We start from the raw sequence: 21,929 nt of genomic DNA on the forward strand, positions 1-21,929 counted from the left end.
TGTGTGTGTGTGTGTTACTAGTCCTGTGTGTGTGTGTGTGTGTGTGTGTGTGTTACTGGTCCTGTGTGTGTGAGTGTGTTACTAGTCCTGTGTGTGTGTGTGTGTTACTAGTCCTGTGTGTGTGTGTGTGTGTGTGTGTGTGTGTTACTGGTCCTGTGTGTGTGTGTTACTGGTCCCGTGTGTGTGTGTGTGTGTTACTGGTCCTGTGTGCGTGTGTGTGTGTGTTACTGGTCCTGTGTGTGTGTGTGTGTGTTACTAGTCCCTGTGTGTGTGTGTGTGTGTGTTACTAGTCCTGTGTGTGTGTGTGTGTGTGTTACTAGTCCTGTGTGTGTGTGTGTGTGTTACTAGTCCTGTGTGTGTGTGTGTGTGTTACTAGTCCTGTGTGTGTGTGTGTGTTACTGGTCCTGTGTGTGTGTGTGTGTGTGTTACTAGTCCTGTGTGTGTGTGTGTGTGTTACTAGTCCTGTGTGTGTGTGTGTGTTTCTGGTCCTGTGTGTGTGTGTGTGTTACTAGTCCTGTGTGTGTGTGTGTGTTGCTAGTCCTCTGTGTGTGTGTGTGTGTTACTGGTCCTGTGTGTGTGTGTGTGTTACTAGTCCTGTGTGTGTGTGTGTGTGTGTGTGTTACTAGTCCTGTGTGTGTGTGTGTGTGTTACTGGTCCTGTGTGTGTGTGTGTGTGTTACTAGTCCTGTCTGTGTGTGTGTGTTACTGGGCCTGTGTGTGTTTGTGTGTTACTGGTCCTGTGTGTGCGTGTGTGTTACTGGTCCTGTGTGTGTGTGTGTGTGTGTGTGTGTGTTACTGGTCCTGTGTGTGTGTGTGTGTGTTACTGGTCCTGTGTGTGTGTGTGTGTTACTGGTCCTGTGTGTGTGTGTGTGTGTTACTAGTCCTGTGTGTGTGTGTCACTGGTCCTGTGTGTGTGTGTGTGTGTGTCACTGGTCCTGTGTGTGTGTGTTTGTTACTAGCCCTGTGTGTGTGTGTGTGTTACTGGTCCTGTGTGTGTGTGTGTGTTACTAGTCCTGTGTGTGTGTGTGTGTGTGTGTTACTAGTCCTGTGTGTGTGTTACTAGTCCTGTGTGTGTGTGTGTGTGTTACTGGTCCTGTGTGTGTGTGTGTGTGTAACTAGTCCTGTCTGTGTGTGTGTGTTACTGGGCCTGTGTGTGTGTGTGTGTGTTACTGGTCCTGTGTGTGCGTGTGTGTTACTGGTCCTGTGTGTGTGTGTGTGTGTGTGTTACTGGTCCTGTGTGTGTGTGTGTGTGTGTTACTGGTCCTGTGTGTGTGTGTGTGTTACTGGTCCTGTGTGTGTGTGTGTGTGTGTGTTACTAGTCCTGTGTGTGTGTGTGTGTCACTGGTCCTGTGTGTGTGTGTGTGTGTGTGTCACTGGTCCTGTGTGTGTGTGTGTGTGTTACTAGCCCTGTGTGTGTGTGTGTGTTACTGGTCCTGTGTGTGTGTGTGTGTTACTAGTCCTGTGTGTGTGTGTGTGTGTGTGTTACTAGTCCTGTGTGTGTGTGTGTGTTACTAGTCCTGTGTGTGTGTGTGTGTTACTGGTCCTGTGTGTGTGTGTGTGTGTGTGTTACTAGTCTTGTGTGTGTGTGTGTGTTACTGGTCCTGTGTGTGTGTGTGTGTTACTAGTCCTGTGTGTGTGTGTGTGTGTGTGTGTGTGTGTGTTACTAGTCCTGTGTGTGTGTGTGTGTGTGTTACTGGTCCTGTGTGTGTGTGTGTGTGTGTGTTACTAGTCCTGTCTGTGTGTGTGTGTTACTGGGCCTGTGTGTGTGTGTGTGTTACTGGTCCTGTGTGTGCGTGTGTGTTACTGGTCCTGTGTGTGTGTGTGTGTTACTAGTCCTGTCTGTGTGTGTGTGTTACTGGGCCTGTGTGTGTGTGTGTGTTACTGGTCCTGTGTGTGCGTGTGTGTTACTGGTCCTGTGTGTGTGTGTGTGTTACTAGTCCTGTCTGTGTGTGTGTGTTACTGGGCCTGTGTGTGTGTGTGTGTTACTGGTCCTGTGTGTGCGTGTGTGTTACTGGTCCTGTGTGTGTGTGTGTGTGTGTGTGTGTTACTTGTCCTGTGTGTGTGTGTGTGTCACTGGTCCTGTGTGTGTGTGTGTGTGTGTTACTGGTCCTGTGTGTGTGTGTGTGTTACTAGCCCTGTGTGTGTGTGTGTGTTACTGGTCCTGTGTGTGTGTGTGTGTTACAAGTCCTGTGTGTGTGTGTGTGTGTGTGTGTTACTAGTCCTGTGTGTGTGTGTGTTACTGGCCCTGTGTGTGTGTGTGTGTTGCTAGTCCTGTGTGTGTGTGTGTGTGTGTGTCTGTGTGCGTGTGTGAGACTGACGTCTGACCTGCTCTGTTTCCTCTACCTGAGTAACGCTCGGCCCCTCGATAGGGGTGAAGGGTGTGACCGCGATCAAGTGTCCCTTTCCTTCCTGGTCGACCGGCATCGCACCCTGTGGGTCTGACAAATGAAACACAATTACAATCTGACGCACCAGAAAATAAAAGTACAGCAGGCGGCAACGCAAGGCGTTTAACCTGATCAAGCTCTGCTACACATCCAGAGTACAGAAGGTGCCGATGTAGTACTGGGTCCTGCTGGCAGAGGGCGAGACAGGACAGATTATAACACTCGGACACAGAACAAGCTGCTTGAAGACATAGTGAGAGCGACTGGGGGGAGGGGAGAAGTAGAGTGGGGACTGATCGAGGCGTTTATATACCTGTAACTCACTCCCAGATATCTGTTATTCCATATATAAACCACCCGAACCCCCGATTAGATTCCAGTCTGTAACTCACTCCCGGGTATCTGTTATTCTATATATAAACCCCCGAACCCCTCGATTAGATTCCAGCCTGTAACTCACTCCCGGGTATCTGTTATTCTATATCTAAACCACCCGAACCCCTGATTAGATTCCAGCCTGTAACTCACTCCCGGGTATCTGTTATTCTATATATAAACCCCCCGAACCCCTCGATTAGATTCCAGCCTGTAACTCACTCCCGGGTATCTGTTATTCTATATATAAACCCCCCGAACCCCTCGATTAGATTCCAGCCTGTAACTCACTCCTGGGTATCTGTTATTCTATATATAAATCACCCGAACCCCTCGATCAGATTCCAGCCTGTAACTCACTCCCGGGTATCTGTTATTCTATATATAATTCCCCGAACCCCTCGATTAGATTCCAGCCTGTAACTCACTCCTGGGTATCTGTTATTCTGTATATAAACCCCCCGAACCCCTCGATTAGATTCCAGCCTGTAACTCACTCCCGGGTATCTGTTATTCTATATATAAACCCCCCAAACCCCTCGATTAGATTCCAGCCTGTAACTCACTCCCAGGTATCTGTTATTCTATATATAAACCCCCGAACCCCTCGATTAGATTCCAGCCTGTAACTCACTCCCGGGTATCTGTTATTCTATATATAAAACCCCCCGAACCCCTCGATTAGATTCCAGCCTGTAACTCACTCCCGGGTATCTGTTATTCTATATATAAACCCCCCGAACCCCTCGATCAGATTCCAGCCTGTAACTCACTCCTGGGTATCTGTTATTCTATATATAAACCCCCGAACCCCTCGATTAGATTCCAGCCTGTAACTCACTCCTGGGTATCTGTTATTCTACATATAAACCCCCCGAACCCCTCGATTAGATTCCAGCCTGTAACTCACTCCTGGGTATCTGTTATTATTCTTTATATAAACACCCGAACCCCTTGATTAGATTCCAGCCTGTCACTCACTCCCGGGTATCTGTTATTCTGTATATAAACCCACCGAACCCCTCGATTAGATCCCAGCATGTAACTCACTCCCGGGTATCTGTTATTCTATATATAAACCACCCAAACCCTCGATTAGATTCCAGCCTGTAACTCACTCCCGGGTATCTGTTATTCTATATATAAACACCCCGAACCCCTCGATTAGATTCCAGCCTGTAACTCACTCCTGGGTATCTGTTATTCTATATATAAACCCCCTGAACCGCTCAATTAGATTCCCCCCCTCTCTCTCTCTCTCCTTCCCCCTCTCTCTCTCTCTCCTTCCCCCTCTCTCTCTCTCTCCTTCCCTCTCTCTCTCTCTTCTCTCTCTCTCTCTCTTCTCTCTCTCCTTCCCTCTCTCCCTCCCCCTCCCCTTCCCTCTCTCTCTCTCCTTCCCCTCTCTCTCTCTCTCTCTCCTTCCCCCTCTCTCTCTCTCTCTTTCCCCCCTCTCTCTCTCTCTCTCCTTCCCCCTCTCTCTCTCTCTCTCCTTCCCCCTCTCTCCTTCCCACTCTCTCTCCTTCCCCCTCTCTCTCTCCTTCCCCCTCTCTCTCTCCTTCCCCCTCTCTCTCTCCTTCCCACTCTCTCTCTCTCCCTCCTTCCCCCTCTCTCTCCTTCCCACTCTCTCTCTCCTTCCCCCTCTCTCTCTCCTTCCCCCTCTCTCTCTCCTTCCCACTCTCTCTCTCTCTCCCTCCTTCCCCCTCTCTCTCCTTCCCACTCTCTCTCTCCTTCCCTCTCTCTCTCTCCTTCCCCCCCTCTCTCTCTCTCTCCTTCCCCCCCTCTCTCTCTTTTTCTCTCTCTCTCTCTCCTTCCCTCTCTCTCTCCTTCCCTCTTTCTCTCTCTCTCTCTCCTACCCTCTCTCTCTCTCCTTCCCTCTCTCTCTCTCCTTCCCTCTCTCTTTCCCTCTCTCTCTCCTTCCCCCCCTCTCTCTCTCTCTCTCTCTCCTTCCCCTCTCTCTCTCTCCTTCCCACTCTCTCTCTCTCCTTCCCCTCTCTCTCTCGCTCTCTCTCCTTCCCCCCCTCTCTCTCTCTCTCCTTCCCCCACACAGACAGACAGACGGACAGACAGACAGACTCATTGATATATATGGATAAAAATTCATTCTACTTTTTTCATAACAACATGGCTCAAAAAACCCTCGGCACCGCCGGGCACTTCAGCTAGTATATATTATAAAATAATAAAAGGATAAAAGGATCGTGGTGTCTGTCTGTCTGTCTGTCTGGGCATCACTCAAAAGTTATAGAGCGTACCTACACATATGTTATATCAAAAGAAAGCTTATGATTAGGGGAGTGTCATAGGCATATTTACTTTTTGGTCAGACAAAAATTCTTCGGACAGTATACAAAAAACGTTCAAAAAACGGACAAAATCCGCTCATTAGCAGTTGACCAATCATACCGCTCATTAGCGTTGAGTGATGTGATGGTTGACCAATCCTACGGGGGGAGCGTGCTGCGTCATGGGGGGCGTTCCATGGCGTGTGTGGGCGGGGCCTAATCCTTCAAACTGCCATTAGTGCGGGAACGGGAAAAGCAAGCTGCGGCCATTGTTAGTTTGGGCGTGTCGCTAACTCTGCCTCTGTCCGACCATGGGCCCCAGTCGCACCCTCACCCTCCTCCTCCTCCTTTTCTCCGCTTTCTCCCCTCTCTCCTGTAACCCCGGCCTCTCCGCTCTGCAGGATGTCACTGCTGAGCTCTTCGGGTCGGAGGCCCGGGGCACTGTGGCCACTTTCGGAGTAGCCTGGGTAGGACTGATTTACAGGTGAGGAGGGTGTTTGTGGTTCATGTTGGGCGGTGGGCCAGAGCTGGAGCTCAGCTTGAGTGACTCGGGCCGGGCCTCAGGCGCTATGCCGTCCACTGGGTCTCCGGGACGGTGGGCCGCAGAGCGAGCTCAGCTGGGGTGACTCGGGCCAGGCCTCTTCCTCTCTTCTCTATCTCCTTCCCTCACTCTCTCCTTCTCTCTCTCTCCTTCCCTCTCTCTCTCTCTCCTTCCCTCTCTCTCTTTCTCTCCTTCCCTCTCTGTCTCTCTCTCTCCTTCCCTCTCTCTCTCTGTCTCTCTCTCCTTCCCTCTCTCTCTCTCTCTCCTTCCCTCTCTCTCTCTCTCTCCTTCCCTCTCTCTCTCTCTCTGTCTCTCTCTCCTTCCCTCTCTCTCTCTCTCTCTCTCCTTCCCCGCAATGTCAATCAATAAGGCACAGGGGCAGACTTTGCACCGGCACCGCCGGGCACTCCAGCTAGTTCTATCTATATATAAACCCCCTGAACCCCTTAAGTGGATTCCAGTCTGTAACTTACTTCCGGGTATCTGGTATTCTATATATAAACCCCCGAACCCCTCAATTAGATTCCAGCCTTTAACTTACTTCCGGGTATCTGTTATTCTATATATAAATCCCCCCCGAAATCCTCGATTAGATTCCAGCCTGTAACTCACTCCCGGGTATCTGTTATTCTATATATAAACCCCCCCGAACCCCTCAATTAGATTCCAGCCTGTAACTTACTCCCGGGTATCTGTTATTCTATATATAAACCCCCCGAACCCCTCGATTAGATTCCAGCCTGTAACTCACTCCCGGGTATCTGTTATTCTATATATAAACCCCCGAACCCCTCGATTAGATTCCAGCCTGTAACTTACTCCCGGGTATCTGTTATTCTATATATAAACCCCCCGAACCCCTCGATTAGATTCCAGCCTGTAACTTACTCCCGGGTATCTGTTATTCTATATATAAACCCGCCCCCCCCTGTAATCCTCGATTAGATTCCAGCCTGTAGCTCACTCCCGGGCCCGAACCCCTCACCATAGAAGCCTACGTTCACCGCCATCCTGCCCGCCCTCACCTTTCCCTTGCCTTGCGATGTGCGCTTGGTTCCTTTTGCGCCCTGATTCTGCTCCCGTCGCCCCGCTCCAGGTTTTGGGGGTGACAGAGGAAGGAAGTCTTTCCTCCCCGGACTTTCCTGCCCGGTTCTCCTCCCGGGAATCTCCCGTCGATCCCTGGGGTTGTCCTCTCCCGCCCTCGAGGCCCAATAGTCCGTGAGCTAGCTTCAGCTGAATGTTCTGCAGTCTCAACTCCCACGTCGGCAGGACGCCGATGTGACCTCCTTCCGGGCCCCCCGTCGGTTGCCCTTGGAGACCGTCTTGGAGGTGGGGCGGAACGGTCACGGAGATCTCCTCTGAATCCTGCTGGTCCGAGGCTTCATTGGAAGTTCTGGCCCTCAGTTGACCTTGGTGGGCTTGTCTCCCAGCAAGACCCTGGAGGTCCTCCTGCAAAGCGCAAAGGTCCTTCAAAGCATCCCGGAGCTCCTGGTGGGTTGTCCAACATTCACCATCTTCTCTGGAGGCCTCCTTCGAAGCATCCCGGAGCTCCTGGTGGGGTGTCCAACATTCACCATCTTCTCTGGAGGCCTCCTTCGAAGCATCCCGGAGCTCCTGGTGGGGTGTCCAACATTCACCATCTTCTCTGGAGGCCTCCTTCGAAGCATCCAGGAGCTCCTGGTGGGGTGTCCAACAGCCAACACCTTCTCTGGAGGCTTCCTTCGAAGTATCTCGGATCTCTTGGTGGGTTGTCCAATGGTCACCATCTTCGCTGGAGGCCTCCTTCGAAGCATTTTGGAGCTCCTGGTGGTTTGTCCAATGGTCACCACCTTCTCTGGAGTTTTGCTTCGAAGGCAGCTCTTCCGAGCCTCCGTTGGCCGCTGCCAGGTGCCCCGGATGGTAGCACGGTGGCGGCGCAGAGGACAAGCATGTCCCAGCATCCGAACTGAAGCCAGAACAAGGGCTGGGGATCTCATGATCTCCAGTGGCTGGATCCTCAACCAGGTTGTGCCCCTGGACGACATCTGCTGAAAGGTCCACAGGACGGTTGATCCGGTCGGCCGAGCCTTGCGTCTTCCCGGGGCTCGGGCCCCCCTCCTCCACTGCGGGATCTGTGAGGGAGAAGGCAGACGTTAAGTAAAGGGAGATTTGTCCCGATGTCCCAAACCACATCCTCTACCCCGCCAATAGCCAACACCCCTAAATTCGTAACACCCTTCCCCACACACTCAAGAAAAGCAATGGAGCTTATTGCACACAGCAAGATCACGTAAACAGCAACGTGATAAATGACCGGGTAATCGTTAATGTGAGATAAATACTTGCCCCATGACACGGGGGAGAATCCCTCTGCTCTTCTACCAATAGTGATGTGAGGTTTCACGTCCCACCTGAGGGAGCAGACAGGAGCCTCGGTTTAAAGTCTTGTCCAAAAGGCGGGAACTCCGACAGTGTATCTAACGCACTGTGACACCCGGTCCCAGAGGGGGAAAGGACAGTGTATCTAACACGCTGTGACACCTGGTCCCAGAGGGGGAAAGGACAGTGTATCTAACGCACTGTGACACCCGGTCCCAGAGGGGGAAAGGACAGTGTATCTAACACACTGTGACACCCGGTCCCAGAGGGGGAAAGGACAGTGTATCTAATGCACTGACACTCGGTCCCAGATGGGGAAAGGACAGTGTAGCTAACGCACTGTAACACCCGGTCCCAGAGGGGGAAACGACAGTGTAGCTAACTCACTCTGACACCCGGTCCCAGAGGGGGAAATGACAGTGTACATAACGCACTGTGACACCCGGTCCCAGAGGGGGAAAGGACAGTGTATCTAACGCACTGACACCCGGTCCCAGAGGGGGAAAGGACAGTGTATCTAACGCACTGTGACACGCGGTCCCAGAGGGGAAAAGGACAGTGTATCAAACACACTGTGACACCTGGTCCCAGAGGGGGAAAGGACAGTGTATCTAATGCACTGTGACACCTGGTCCCAGAGGGGGAAAGGACAGTGTATCTAACGCACTGACACCCGGTCCCAGAGCGGGGAAGGACAGTGTATCTAACGCACTGACACCCGGTCCCAGAGGGGGAAAGGACAGTGTATCTAACACACTGTGACACCCAGTCCCAGAGGGGGAAAGGATAGTGTATCTAACGCACTGACAGCCGGTCCCAGAGGGGGAAAGGACAGTGTATCTAACACACTGTGACACCCGGTCCCAGAGGGGGAAAGGACAGTGTATCTAACGCACTGACACCCGGTCCCAGAGGGGGAAAGGACAGTGCATCTAACACACTGTGACACCCGGTCCCAGAGGGGGAAAGGACAGTGCATCTAACGCAATGACACCCGGTCCCAGAGGGGGAAAGGACAGTGTATCTAACGCACTGACACCCGGTCCCAGAGGGGAAAGGACAGTGTATCTAACACACTGTGACACCCAGTCCCAGAGCTTGAAAGGACAGTGTATCTAACACACTGTGACACCCAGACCCAGAGGGGGAAAGGACAGTGTATCTAACACACTGTAACACCCAGTCCCAGATGGGGAAAGGACAGTGTATCTAACGCACTGTGACACCTGGTCCCAGAGGGGGAAAGGACAGTGTATCTAACGCACTGTGACACCCGGTCCCAGAGGGGGAAAGGACAGTATATCTAACACACTGTGACACCTGGTCCCAGAGGGGGAAAGGACAGTGAATCGAACGCACTGTGACACCCGGTCCCAGAGGGGGAAAGGACAGTGAATCTAATGCACTGTGACACCCGGTCCTAGAGGGGGAAAGGACAGTCCAGTCCCAGAGGGGGAAAGGACAGTGTATCTAATGCACTGTGACACCCGGTCCCAGAGGGGGAAAGGACAGTGTATCTAACACACTGTGACACCCGGTCCCAGAGGGGGAAAGGACAGTGTATCTAACGCACTGTGACACCTGGTCCCAGAGGGGGAAAGGACAGTGTGTCTAACGCACTGTGACACCCGGTCCCAGAGGGGGAAAGGACAGTGTATCTAACACACTGTGACACCTGGTCCCAGAGGGGGAAAGGACAGTGTATCTAACACACTGTGACACCCGGTCCCAGAGGAGGAAAGGACAGTGTATCTAACATACTGTGACACCTGGTCCCAGAGGGGGAAAGGACAGTGTATCTAACGCACTGTGACACCCGGTCCCAGAGGGGGAAAGGACAGTGTATCTAACACACTGTGACACCCAGTCCCAGAGGGGGAAAGGACAGTATATCTAATGCACTGTGACACCCGGTCCCAGAGGGGGAAAGGACAGTGTATCTAACGCACTGTGACACCTGGTCCCAGAGGGGGAAAGGACAGTGTATCTAACGCACTGTGACACCCAGTCCCAGAGGGGGAAAGGACAGTGTATGTATATAACGCACAGTGACACCCAGTCCCAGAGGGGGAAAGGACAGTGTATCTAACGTACTGTGACACCCGGTCCCAGAGGTGAAAGGACAGTGTATCTAACGCACAGTGACACCCGGTCCAGAGGTGGAAAGGACAGTGTATCTAACGCACTGTGACACCGGTCCCAGAGTTTGAAAGGACAGTGTATCTAACGCACTGTGACACCCGGTCCCAGAGGGGGAAAGGACAGTGTATCTAACGCACTGTGACACCCGGTCCCAGAGTTTGAAAGGACAGTGTATCTAACGCACTGTGACACCCGGTCCCAGAGGGGGAAAGGACAGTGTATCTAACGCACTGTGACACCCGGTCCCAGAGGGGGAAAGGACTGTGTATCTAACACACTGTGACACCCGGTCCCAGAGGGGAAAAGGACAGTGTATCTAATGCACTGTGATACCCGGTCCCAGAGGGGGAAAGGACAGTGTATCTATCGCACTGTGACACCCGGTCCCAGAGGGGGAAAGGACAGTGTATCTAACACACTGTGACACCTGGTCCCAGAGAGGGAAAGGACAGTGTATCTAACACACTGTGACACCCGGTTCCAGAGGGGGAAAGGACAGTGTATCTAACACACTGTGACACCCAGGCCCAGAAATGAAAGGACAGCGTATCTAACGCACAGTGACACGCTGGTCCCAGAGGGGGAAAGGACAGTGTATCTAACGCACGGTGACACCAGGTCCAAGAGGGGGAAAGGACAGTGTACCTAATGCACTGTGACACCTGGTCCCAGAGGGAGCAAGGACAGTGTATCTAACGCACTGTGAGACCTGGTCCCAGAGTGGGAAAGGACAGTGTATCTAACGCACTGACACCCGGTCCCAGAGGGGGAAAGGACAGTCTATATAACGCACTGTGACACCCGGTCCCAGAGGGGGAAACGACAGTGTAGCTAACACACTGTGACACCCGGTCCCAGAGGGGGAAAGGACAGTGAATCTAACGCAGTGACACCCAGTCCCAGAGGGGAAAGGACAGTGTATCTAACACACTGTGACACCCAGTCCCAGAGGTTGAAAGGACAGTGTATCTAACACACTGTGACACCCAGTCCCAGAGGGGGAAAGGACAGTGTATCTAACACACTGTGACACCCGGTCCCAGAGAGGGAAAGGGCAGTGTATCTAACACACTGTGACACCCAGTCCCAGAGGGGGAAAGGACAGTATATCTAATGCACTGTGACACCCGGTCCCAGAGGGGGAAAGGACAGTGTATCTAACGCACTGTGACCCCCGGTCCCAGAGGGGGAAAGGACAGTGAATCTAACACACAGTGACACCCAGTCCCAGAGTTTGAAAGGACAGTGTATCTAACACATTGTGACACCCAGTCCCAGAGGGGGAAAGGACAGTGTATCTAATGCACTGTGACACCCAGTCCCAGAGGGGGAAAGGACAGTGTATCTAACACACTGTGACACCCGGTCCCAGAGGGGGAAAGGTCAGTGTATCTAATGCACTATGACAGCCGGTCCCAGAGGGGGAAAGGACAGGGTATGTAACGCACTATGACACCCGGTCCCAGAGGGGGAAAGAACAGTGTATCTAACGCACTGTGACACCCGGTCCCAGAGGGGGAAAGGACAGTGTATCTAACGCACTGACACCCGGTCCCAGAGGGGGAAAGGACAGTGCATCTAACGCAATGACACCCGGTCCCAGAGGGGGAAAGGACAGTGTATCTAACGCACTGACACCCGGTCCCAGAGGGGAAAGGACAGTGTATCTAACACACTGTGACACCCAGTCCCAGAGCTTGAAAGGACAGTGTATCTAACACACTGTGACACCCAGACCCAGAGGGGGAAAGGACAGTGTATCTAACACACTGTAACACCCAGTCCCAGACGGGGAAAGGACAGTGTATCTAACGCACTGTGACACCTGGTCCCAGACGGGGAAAGGACAGTGTATCTAACGCACTGTGACACCTGGTCCCAGAGGGGGAAAGGACAGTGTATCTAACGCACTGTGACACCCGGTCCCAGAGGGGGAAAGGACAGTATATCTAACACACTGTGACACCTGGTCCCAGAGGGGGAAAGGACAGTGAATCTAACACACTGTGACACCCGGTCCCAGAGGGGGAAAGGACAGTGTATCTAACGCACTGTGACACCTGGTCCCAGAGGGGGAAAGGACAGTGTGTCTAACGCACTGTGACACCCGGTCCCAGAGGGGGAAAGGACAGTGTATCTAACACACTGTGACACCTGGTCCCAGAGGGGGAAAGGACAGTGTATCTAACACACTGTGACACCCGGTCCCAGAGGAGGAAAGGACAGTGTATCTAACATACTGTGACACCTGGTCCCAGAGGGGGAAAGGACAGTGTATCTAACGCACTGTGACACCCGGTCCCAGAGTTTGAAAGGACAGTGTATCTAACGCACTGTGACACCTGGTCCCAGAGGGGGAAAGGACAGTGTATCTAACGCACTGTGACACCCAGTCCCAGAGGGGGAAAGGACAGTGTATATAACGCACAGTGACACCCAGTCCCAGAGGGGGAAAGGACAGTGTATCTAACGTACTGTGACACCCGGTCCCAGAGGTTGAAAGGACAGTGTATCTAACGCACTGTGACACCCGGTCCCAGAGGTGGAAAGGACAGTGTATCTAACGCACTGTGACACCCGGTCCCAGAGTTTGAAAGGACAGTGTATCTAACGCACTGTGACACCCGGTCCCAGAGGGGGAAAGGACAGTGTATCTAACGCACTGTGACACCCGGTCCCAGAGTTTGAAAGGACAGTGTATCTAACGCACTGTGACAGCCGGTCCCAGAGGGGGAAAGGACAGTGTATCTAACGCACTGTGACACCCGGTCCCAGAGGGGGAAAGGACAGTGTATCTAATGCACTGTGATACCCGGTCCCAGAGGGGGAAAGGACAGTGTATCTATCGCACTGTGACACCCGGTCCCAGAGGGGGAAAGGACAGTGTATCTAACACACTGTGACACCTGGTCCCAGAGAGGGAAAGGACAGTGTATCTAACACACTGTGACACCCGGTCCCAGAGGGGGAAAGGACAGTGTATCTAACACACTGTGACACCCAGTCCCAGAAATGAAAGGACAGCGTATCTAACGCACAGTGACACGCTGGTCCCAGAGGGGGAAAGGACAGTGTATCTAACGCACGGTGACACCAGGTCCAAGAGGGGGAAAGGACAGTGTACCTAATGCACTGTGACACCTGGTCCCAGAGTGGGAAAGGACAGTGTATCTAACGCACTGACACCCGGTCCCAGAGGGGGAAAGGACAGTCTATATAACGCACTGTGACACCCGGTCCCAGAGGGGGAAACGACAGTGTAGCTAACACACTGTGACACCCGGTCCCAGAGGGGGAAAGGACAGTGAATCTAACGCAGTGACACCCAGTCCCAGAGGGGAAAGGACAGTGTATCTAACACACTGTGACACCCAGTCCCAGAGGTTGAAAGGACAGTGTATCTAACACACTGTGACACCCAGTCCCAGAGGGGGAAAGGACAGTGTATCTAACACACTGTGACACCCGGTCCCAGAGAGGGAAAGGGCAGTGTATCTAACACACTGTGACACCCAGTCCCAGAGGGGGAAAGGACAGTATATCTAATGCACTGTGACACCCGGTCCCAGAGGGGGAAAGGACAGTGTATCTAACGCACTGTGACACCCGGTCCCAGAGGGGGAAAGGACAGTGAATCTAACACACAGTGACACCCAGTCCCAGAGTTTGAAAGGACAGTGTATCTAACACATTGTGACACCCAGTCCCAGAGGGGGAAAGGACAGTGTATCTAATGCACTGTGACACCCAGTCCCAGAGGGGGAAAGGACAGTGTATCTAACACACTGTGACACCCGGTCCCAGAGGGGGAAAGGACAGTGTATCTAACACACTGTGACACCCGGTCCCAGAGGGGGAAAGGTCAGTGTATCTAACACACTGTGACACCCGGTCCCAGAGGGGGAAAGGTCAGTGTATCTAATGCACTATGACAGCCGGTCCCAGAGGGGGAAAGGACAGGGTATGTAACGCACTATGACACCCGGTCCCAGAGGGGGAAAGAACAGTGTATCTAACGCACTGTGACACCCGGTCCCAGAGGGGGAAAGGACAGTGTATCTAACGCACTATGACACCCGGTCCCAGAGTGGGAAAGGACAGTGTATCTAACGCACTGTGACACCCGGTCCCAGAGGGGGAAAGAACAGTGTATCTAGCACACTGTGACATCCAGTCCCAGAGGGGGAAAGGACAGTGTATCTAACGCACTGTGACACCCGGTCCCAGAAGGGGAAAGGACAGTGTATCTAGCACACTGTGACATCCAGTCCCAGAGGGGGAAAGGACAGTGTATCTAACGCACTGTGACACCCGGTCCCAGAAGGGGAAAGGACAGTGTATCTAGCACACTGTGACATCCAGTCCCAGAGGGGGAAAGGACAGTGTATCTAACACACTGTGACACCCGGTCCCAGAGGGGGAAAGGACAGTGTATCTAACGCACTGTGACACCCGGTCCCAGAAGGGGAAAGGACAGTGTATCTAGCACACTGTGACATCCAGTCCCAGAGGGGGAAAGGACAGTGTATCTAACGCACTGTGACACCTGGTCCCAGAGGGGGAAAGGACAGTTTATCTAACGCACTGTGACACCCGGTCCCAGAGGGGGAAAGGACAGTGTATCTAACACACTGCGACACCCGGTCCCAGAGCGGGAAAGGACAGTGTATCTAACACACTGTGACACCCGGTCCCAGAGAGCTGGATTCTTAGCCAGTGTGCAATGAGGCTGAGAATGAGTCTTTCTATTCTGGTATGTTTGGAATGTGGCAAGTGCTGATTTGGCTGATCTTGTCGAGAAAGAGAATCGGGGAGAAATGCAATTGCAATGTGAAAGAACTGGAATATCCTGTCACTGCTCACAGCCATATCAAAGAACCTCCAAGTGCAGCTAGCTCTGGAACGCTACGTGACCAGCTCTGGACGCCACACCTTCGCTGGCCCATGCCTCCCTCCAACACTCAAATTAAAATATGGTGTCAGCTGTGGCTCAGTGGGTAGCACTCGTGCCTATGAGGCAGACGCTCGTGGGTTCGCAGTCCCATTCCAGGGACACAAAGCACAGAATATTTAATCTGACACGCCCAGTGCAGTACTGAGAGAGCACTGCACTCTTAAAAGGGTGTGAGCAGAGGGTCTTCTGCACATACCTGAGTGTGAGAGAGGGGGTTAGAGGGACCTCCCCAGATATAGGAGTGTGAGAGGGGTTAGAGTGACCTCCCCAGATATAGCAGTGTGAGAGAGGGGTTAGAGTGACCTCCCCAGATACAGGAGTGTGTGAGAGGGGGTTAGAGGGACCTCTCCAGATACAGGAGTGTGAGAGAGGGGTTAGAGGGACCTCCCCAGATACAGGAGTGTGAGGGAGGGTGTTAGAGGGACCTCCCCGAGATATGGGAATGTGAGATAGGAGTTAAAGGAACATCCCCAGATATTGGAGTGTGAGAGAGGGGATAGAGGGACCTCCCCCGATATAGGAGTGTTAGAGGGACCTCCCCAGCTATAGGAGTGTGAGGGAGGGGTTAGAGGGACCTCCCCAAATATGGGAATGTGAGAGAGGGGTTAAAGGAACATCCCCAGATATAAAAGTGTGAGAGGGGTTAGAGGGACCTCCCCAGATACAGGAGTGTGAGAGAGGGGTTAGAGGGACCTCCCCAGATACAGGGGTGTGAGAGAGGGGTTAGAGGGACCTCCCCAGATACAGGAGTGTGAGAGAGGGGTTAGAGGGACCTCCCCAGATACAGGAGTGTGAGAGAGGGGTTAGAGGGACCTCCCCAGATACAGGAGTGTGAGAGAGGGGTTAGAGGGACCTCCCCAGATACAGGAGTGTGAGAGAGGGGTTAGAGGGACCTCCCCAGATACAGGAGTGTGCGAGAGGGGTTAGAGGGACCTCCCCAGATACAGGAGTGTGAGAGAGGGGTTAGAGGGACCTCCCCAGATACAGGAGTGTGCGAGAGGGGTTAAAGGGACCTCCCCAGATACAGGGGTGTGAGAGAGGGGTTAGAGGGACCTCCCCAGATACAGGAGTGTGAGAGAGGGGTTAGAGGGACCTCCCCAGATACAGGAGTGTGAGAGAGGGGTTAGAGGGACCTCCCCAGATACAGGAGTGTGAGAGAGGGGTTAGAGGGACCTCCCCAGATACAGGAGTGTGAGAGAGGGGTTAGAGCGACCTCCCCAGATACAGGAATGTGAGAGAGGGGTTAGAGGGACCTCCCCAGATACAGGAGTGTGAGAGAGGGGTTAGAGGGACCTCCCCAGATACAGGAGTGTGAGAGAGCGGTTAGAGGCACCTCCCCAGATACAGGAGTGTGAGAGAGGTGTTAGAGGGACCTCCCCAGATACAGGAGTGTGAGAGAGGGGTTAGAGCGACCTCTCCAGATACAGGAGTGTGAGGGAGGGCGTTAGAGGGACCTCCGCAGATACAGGAGGGTTAGGGAGGGGTTAGAGGGACCTCCCCAGATACAGGAGTGTGAGGGAGGGGTTAGAGGGACCTCCCCAGATACAGGAGTGTGAGAGATGGGTTAGAGGGACATCCCCAGATACAGGAGTGTGAGAGGGGGTTAGAGGGACCTCCCCAGATACAGGAGTGTGAGAGAGGTGTTAGAGCAACCTCCCCAGATACAGGAGTGTGAGAGAGGGGTTAGAGCGACCTCCCCAGATACAGGAGTGTGAGAGAGGGGTTAGAGGGACCTCCCCAGATACAGGGGTGTGTGAGAGGTGTTAATTACATAGAATGGGAGATCAGGTGATGTGTTGCTGCTGCAATATGCGGGAACTGGTGAACACCATTGATGCTCACGGTGATCACATTTGCAGTAAGTGTTGGCTGCTCGAGGAACTCCGGCTCCGTGTTGAAGAGCTGGAGTCCGAGCTTCAAACACTGAGACACATCAGGGAGGGGGAGAGTTACCTGGACTCTGTGTATCACGAGGTATTCACACCAATTAGATTAATTAATTCAGATGTAGTCCGTGGCCAGGGTCAGGATGGTGTGACTAGAAGTGAGGCAGGTACGGGGATCCAGGAGGTAGTGTTGGAGGAGCCGCAGCCCTTGCACTTGTCCAACAGGTTCAAGGCTCTTACTCCCTGTGAGGATGGGAACAGGGACTGCGGGGAGGATGAGCAACCTGACCACAGCACCGTGGAGCGGTGGGCCATTCAAGTGGGGGGAGTTAAAAGAAATGTTGTAGTGGTAGGGGATAGTATCGTTAGGGGGATAGATAGAGTTCTTTGCAGCCGAGAGCGAGAGTCCTGAAGGCTGTGTTGCCTGCCCGGTGCCAGGGTTAAGGACATCTCCTCTGGACTGGAGAGAAACTTGGAGTGGGAGGGGGAGGATCCAGTTGTCGTGGTCCATGTTGGTACCAATGACATAGATAGGACAAGGAAGGAGGTTCTGCTGAGGGAGTTTGAGCAGCTAGGGGCCAAATTAAAAAGCAGAACCACAAGGGTAATAATCTCTGGATTATTACCTGAGCCACGAGCGAATTTGGATAGGACAAATAAAATTAGAGAGTTAAATGCGTGGCTCAAAGACTGGTGTGGGAGAAATGGGTTTTGCTTCCTGGGACACTGGCACCAGTACTGGGGCAGGAGGGAGCTGTTCTGTTGGGATGGGCTTCACTTGGCCAGTGCTGGGACTAGAGTCCTGGCGGATCATATAACTAGGGCTGTAGAGAGGGCTTTAAACTAACTAGTGGGGGGGAGGTTCCTGGAGAGCAAATAATAAAAATGACAACAGAGAAGGTCATAGACTTAGGTAGCAGTGGGGAAATTAAAAACCAGAGCATGTCAGGAAGGGGCAGAAGGTATGGAGTAAAAGGTAAAGTAATAAAAAGGGCAAAAGCAGGAACTAAGTGTCACAAAACATATTTGAAAGTTCTCTATCTGAATGCACGTAGCATTCGTAACAAAATAGATGAGTTAATGGCACAAATAACTACATATGGGTATGATCTTGTGGCCATTACAGAAACATGGCTGCAGGGTGACAATGCCTGGGAATTAAACATACCAGTTTATTTAACGATCAGGAAGGACAGGCAGGAAGGAAGGGGAGGTGGGGTGGCTATGTTAATAAAGGAAGGAATCACTGTAATACAGGGAAATGATATTGGGTCAAAAGATCAGGATAATGAAACAGTTTGGGTGGAGGTAAGGAATAATAAGGGGAAAAAAACACTAGTGGGCGTAGTCTATAGGCCTCCGAACAGTTGCAACTCTGTTGGACGGAGTATCAATCAGGAAATAATTGAGGCTTGTAATAAGGGAGCATCTATAATTATGGGGGATTTTAACTATCATATTAATTGGACAAATCAAATTGGGCAGGGCTGCCTTGAGGATGAGTTCATTGAGTGTATTAGGGATGGGTTTCTTGAGCAGTATGTAACTGAACCGACCAGGGGGCAAGCAACCTTAGATCTGGTCCTGTGTAACGAGACAGGATTAATTAAAAATGTCCTAGTAAAGGATCCCCTTGGAATGAGTGACCATAACATGGTTGAATTCCATATTCAATTAGAGGGTGAGAAGGTTGGATCTCAAACAAGCGTGCTAAGCTTGAATAAAGGAGACTATGAAGGTATGAGAGCGGAATTGAGTAGAGTGGATTGGGAAAATAGATTAAAAGGTAAGACGATACATGATCAGTGGTGTACATTTAAGGAGTTATTTTACAACTTCCAAAAAAAATATATTCCACTGAGAAGAAAAGGGTGTAAAAGAAAAGACAGCCATCCATGGCTAAGTAAAGAAATTAAGGATAGTATTCGACTAAAAACAAGGGCATATAAGGTAGCCAAATCTAGTGGGAGGATAGAGGATTGGGAAAACTTTAAAAGACAGCAAAAAATAACAAAAAGATTGATTAAGAAAGGGAAGATAGATTATGAAAGTAAATTAGCAAAAAATATAAAAACAGATAGTAAGAGTTTTTATAGTTATATGAAAAGAAAAAGGGTGGCGAAAGTAAATGTTGGTCCCTTAGAGGATGAGACCGGGAAATTAATGGTGGGAAATATGGAGATGGCAAAAACACTGAATGAATATTTTGTATCAGTCTTTACAGTAGAGGACACTAAGAATATCCCAACACTGGACAAACAGGGGGCTATAGGGGGGGAGGAGCTAAACACGATCAAAATCACTAAGGAAGTGGTACTCGGTAAAATAATGGGACTCAAGGCGGATAAATCACCTGGACCTGATGGCTTACATCCTAGGGTCTTGAGGGAAGTGGCGGTAGGGATTGTGGATGCATTGGTAATAATTTTCCAAAACTCCCTGGACTCGGCAAAGGTCCCGGCAGACTGGAAAACTGCTAATGTCACGCCCTTATTTAAAAAGGGCAGTAGACAGAAGGCTGGAAACTAACATCTGTGGTAGGTAAAATTTTGGTGTCCATTATTAAGGAGACAGTAACAGGACATTTGGATAAACATAATTTAATAGGACAAAGTCAGCATGGTTTTATGAAGGGGAAGTCATGTTTGACAAATTTGCTGGAGTTCTTTGAGGAAGTAACATATAGGGTGGATAAAGGGGAACCAGTGGATGTAGTGTATTTAGACTTCCAAAAGGCATTTGACAAGGTGCCACACAAAAGATTATTGCTTAAGATAAAAAATCACGGGATTGGGGGTAATATTCTGGCATGGATAGAGGATTGGCTATCTAACAGAAGGCAGAGAGTTGGGATAAATGGTTCATTCTCAGACTGGCAATCAGTAACTAGTGGTGTTCCGCAGGGGTCAGTGCTGGGTCCCCAACTCTTTACAATCTATATTAACGATTTGGAGGAGGGGACCGAGTGTAACATATCAAAGTTTGCAGATGATACTAAGATGGGAGGGAAAGTAGTGAGTGAGGAGGACATAAAAAACCTGCAAGGGGACATCGACAGGCTAAGTAAGTGGGCAGAGATTTGGCAGATGGAATACAATACTGGAAAGTGTGAGGTTATGCACTTTGGCAGGAAAAATCGTAGAGCAAGTTATTATCTTAATGGCAAGAAACTGGAAAGTACTGAAGTACAAAGGGATCTGGGGGTCCTGGTGCACAAAGCTCAAAAGGTTAGTATGCAGGTGCAGCAAGTGATTAAGAAGGCCAATGGAATGTTGGCTTTCATTGCTAGGGGGATAGAATATAAAAATAGGGAGGTATTGCTTCAGTTGTACAAGGTATTGGTGAGACCGCACCTGGAATACTGCATACAGTTTTGGTGTCCATACTTAAGAAAGGACATACTTGCTCTCGAGTCAGTACAAAGAAGGTTCACTCGGTTAATCCCGGGGATGAGGGGATGGACATATGAGGAGAGGTTGAGTAGATTGGGACCCTACTCATTGGAGTTCAGAAGAATGAGAGGCGATCTTATTGAAACATATAAGATTGTGAAGGGGTTGGATCGGGTGGATGCGGGGAAGATGTTCCCGATGATGGGTGAAACTAGAACTAGGGGGCATAGTCTTAGAATAAGGGGCTGCTCTTTCAAAACTGAGATGAGGAGGAACTACTTCACTCAGAGGGTGGTAGGTCCATGGAATATGCTGCCCCAAAAAGCTGTAGAAGCTACATCATTACATAAATTTAAAACAGAAATAGACAGTTTCCTAGAAGTAAAGGGAATTAAGGGTTACGGGGAGCGGGCAGGAATTTGGACATGAGTCTAGGTTCAGATCGGTCATGGCCCTGTGGGTAGCGGAGCGGGCCCAGGGGCCGTGTAGCCTGATCCTGCTCCTATTTCGTGTGTCTAATTCTGTTAGATTCAGGAGATGGGTCTGTGATAGTGGATTGGCGGTTAGGATCAGATCAGCCATGATCTTATTGAATGGCGGAGCAGGCTCGAGGGGCCGATTGGCCTACTCCTGCTCCTATTTCTTATGTTCTTATGTTCTTATGTAGAGGGACCTCCCCAGATACAGGAGTGTGAGAGAGGGGTTAGAGCGACCTCTCCAGATACAGGAGTGTGAGGGAGGGGGTTAGAGGGACCTCCCCAGATACAGGAGGGTGAGGGAGGGGTTAGAGGGACCTCCCCAGATACAGGAGTGTGAGGGAGGGGTTAGTGGGACCTCCCCAGATACAGGAGTGTGAGAGAGGGGTTAGAGCGACCTCCCCAGATACAGGAGTGTGAGAGAGGGGCTAGAGCGACCTCCCCAGATACAGGAGTGTGAGAGAGGGGTTAGAGGGACCTCCCCAGATACAGGAGTGTGAGGGAGGGGTTAGTGGGACCTCCCCAGATACAGGAGTGTGAGAGAGGGGTTAGAGCGACCTCCCCAGATACAGGAGTGTGAGAGAGGGGCTAGAGCGACCTCCCCAGATACAGGAGTGTGAGAGAGGGGTTAGAGGGACCTCCCCAGATACAGGAGTGTGAGAGAGCGGTTAGAGGGACCTCCCCAGATACAGGAGTGTGAGAGAGGTGTTAGAGGGACCTCCCCAGATACAGGAGTGTGAGAGATGGGTTAGAGCGACCTCTCCAGATACAGGAGTGTGAGGGAGGGGGTTAGAGGGACGTCCCCAGATACAGGAGGGTGAGAGGGGTTAGAGGGACCTCCCCAGATACAGGAGTGTGAGAGAGGTGTTAGAAGGACCTCCCCAGATACAGGAGTGTGAGGGAGGGGTTAGAGGGACCTCCCCAGATACAGGAGTGTGAGAGAGGGGGTAGAGGGACCTCCCCGAGATATGGGAATGCGGTCCAATTCTTGAGCAGCTGTGAGGCCCCACACACAGTTAGCAAACGGTTATGTTGTGCTCAGGACATTGAGACGTCAGATAGAGGAAATACCAGAGTGATTAAGCAGACACTCAGCCCACTCCCAGCACACGGACTGACTCCGGCTAACAGGACTTC

General features: G+C 51.5%; 1 protein-coding gene across 1 annotated transcript in view; it reads right to left on the bottom strand.

Annotated features, from left to right (window-relative positions):
* Positions 1-913: 913 nt before the first annotated feature.
* The window catches only part of LOC147095466 (uncharacterized), a 71,497-nt gene continuing 50,481 nt past the window's right edge, over positions 914-21,929 (bottom strand). Inside the window, exons 4-5 of the mRNA XM_085973643.1 lie at positions 6,610-7,695; positions 914-2,437 (exon numbers count right to left, since the gene is read on the bottom strand). Coding sequence (XP_085829769.1) covers positions 2,265-2,437; positions 6,610-7,695 — 1,259 coding nt within the window. The 3' untranslated portion in view covers positions 914-2,264. The remainder of the gene's footprint in view (positions 2,438-6,609; positions 7,696-21,929) is intronic.

This window comes from Somniosus microcephalus, unplaced genomic scaffold (assembly GCF_052327205.1).
Source record: "Somniosus microcephalus isolate GS21.2 unplaced genomic scaffold, FLI_Smic_1.0 unresolved_chr1, whole genome shotgun sequence".
Classification (NCBI taxonomy): domain Eukaryota; kingdom Metazoa; phylum Chordata; class Chondrichthyes; order Squaliformes; family Somniosidae; genus Somniosus; species Somniosus microcephalus.